This window comes from Montipora foliosa, chromosome 8 (assembly GCF_036669935.1).
Source record: "Montipora foliosa isolate CH-2021 chromosome 8, ASM3666993v2, whole genome shotgun sequence".
NCBI lineage: Eukaryota > Metazoa > Cnidaria > Anthozoa > Scleractinia > Acroporidae > Montipora > Montipora foliosa.
The window spans coordinates 50,599,396-50,601,895 of NC_090876.1; the positions used below are offsets into that span (position 1 = coordinate 50,599,396).

Consider the following 2,500-nt stretch of genomic DNA (forward strand, 5'->3'; position numbering starts at 1 on the left):
TCATGGGCAATATGTCACGTAAGGCCAATTAAATCCGTTGTTTTTTAAACAATCGAAAGCACCGATGCAGGAAAAGGAAGCAATGCCATAAAAGTGTAATTACTCGTTGGAATTACTTTTGCAATCATTTCCTTTGTGTTATGAACCTACTGCATGCGAACAGATAACTCGTGCGTAGAATAAAATGTTCGACCCGTACAATAAATTCGAGACCAAAATTAAAATTGATATTTTCTGAGCATACTCCCAGTATCTTCCACCAAATTTAGGCCTTAGTCATTCAGTGTATTTGCTGTAATACTCTCAGTGATTAATGAACATCATCTGGTTCAGTAAGAAACCGTAAAATTTACAACTGTTAGCACCAAGCTTGGACATGCGCAAAACCGTTAAACTTCCACTCTAAGCAATTGGCTCTTTGTAGAGACTGAGTTTTTTTCTCTGTCCTTGTGCGGGTCCATTTCCTTTGCTAGGGCTAATGCACAGTTGGATTACATGGGAATAAAAATAACACATAAAATTCAAACACTCTAATCGACATCTCTGTTGAATTGTATAATAAGCTCAGCGATAATGCACGCATTTTGATTGGTTCTTACCTGTTATCTATTATTGGACAGGCGCATAGCTGACGTCGTCATCAAAAACTTTTAAGCGATTCCATGTTGGCCTGCGACTGTTCACTAATAGATTACAGAAGACGTCAAAATGTGTTAAAAACATCAGTGACACACTCTTGTGCCACTTTTTTGTGCGTGCCATATTTTGACGTCGTCTGTGATCTACTGCTGAACATACGCACGTTAACATAGAATCTATTTGTTAAAAGAATTGCGACAATGCCAACGTTAGACAAAACATACCCCTTCTCAGAACAGCACTCTGTTTGTTCTAATCCCGACAGAAAAATGAATGGAGTAAACAGATACAGTCAGGAGAAAATGAGGGGACAGAGAGGGAGGCTCAGGGGGTTGGCCAGGATATGTCATGTCCACGAAAGTTATTTTTAGACGAGCGGAAGTCTGTCTTCCGAGACGTCCGCATGCAGTCCTGCCTCGCTCTCAGGTTCTTAGTGAAAAGAGAAAATGGCGGCGCACGTGGAAGGCTGATGAAATCTTTGGTTTCAAACATCAGACCGAGGTTGGCCTGCATGCGGACGTCTCGGAAGACAGACTTCCGCCAGAACAAAGACTTCCACTCCTCTAAAAATAACTTTTGTGGACATGACATATCCCAAGGGCTGGACAGGGAGCCTCCCTCTCTGTCCCCTCATTTTCTCTTGATACAGTATACTCGGAGCACACAAAATATGCAGTCATTTAAGATGATTTCTGCACTAAAATCGTGCACGACCCCCAAAACGCTACAAAGTCGTATTAAGATGCTCCAATTATTCCGTTATTTTTCGCCCCTTATATTTTCATTATCTGTTGTATTTCTAAGGTTAAACGGAAAACAAAGGAAATTTTGATCGAGGTTTTATCGCCTGTGCCCTCGCTAGCAAACTGCGGTGAAGACAAACACATAGGTGAGTTGTGTTTGGATAAAAGAACGAGAGGAGTCGAGTTCCGTTTCATTTTATCACCTATTTAGAATATGCCCTGAGATGAGAGAACGAAAAGTGTTCCAAAATAGAAAGTCTGCTAAAAATCACACCTTTTCTTATTTACATCCGCAAGTGGCTAAACTTTGTTGTCCTTTTGGAAGAAAAGGCAAGGCACAGTCGCGCATGAACCATTGGGGCTCACGCGGCTGGAACTTAACCCGGTTCTGTAGCATGAAGCGACTGAGAGTATTGCTACGCCCCTAGGGACGGGATGGTATTCCATCGCAAGGGCTTGTTGAGACAGGGTGCTGCAATGCCTTTTGTCTAATTAAGGAAACAACACGGTGAGAGAGCTTGGCCTTGAAGGGGGAGGGGAGAGGGGGGGGGGGGGGAAGGAGAGGGTAGGAATCCCGCGCGCTAATCACTCACTTTACTGCCTTGCCTACACAAGCCAACCTTGAAAGGCTAATGAATTTGCGGACCTTGCCACACAGGCCATAAACTCCGTAAACGCCTGACAAGCCCGGCACTAACTGTTAGCAAAGTGTAGGACACGGAGTTCCCATTGTCCCGGTATTTGAAGGTATTTGGGAGCTTAATTAAAGAAGGAGGAAGACAACGTCGGCTACGAGAACGTCATTTAAAAATATACATGTAACTTCGAGTTGTAACAATTTCGCGATTATTCGAAGTCGTTTCGCACGGAAAGTGTGTACCAACCTTCCAGGAATATAACTGGTGTGAATGATACGAGAAAATTGGAAATCTTTCGTCACGAGCTCACGTCCTCCCCATAACATCATATTTGGTAAATACACGCCGTTGTCAGGACGAGAACGGCGAAGTAATGTACGGAAATGTAAAACCGGCGTACGGGGCATTAGACTTGGTGTTTTGTGGCATTCTCGTCGGCGGCGCCGTCGTCCTATAATTAAATTGAATGTCCAATTGGAA

General features: G+C 43.4%; 1 protein-coding gene across 6 annotated transcripts in view; it reads left to right on the top strand.

Annotated features, from left to right (window-relative positions):
* LOC138013114 (STE20-related kinase adapter protein alpha-like) overlaps positions 1 to 2,500 on the top strand; it is a 20,177-nt gene that overhangs the window by 17,133 nt on the left and 544 nt on the right. For all 6 annotated transcript variants that reach the window (XM_068860089.1, XM_068860088.1, XM_068860087.1 and 3 more), the window contains exon 12: positions 1,444 to 1,528. In XM_068860089.1, coding sequence (XP_068716190.1) covers positions 1,444 to 1,528 — 85 coding nt within the window. The remainder of the gene's footprint in view (positions 1 to 1,443; positions 1,529 to 2,500) is intronic.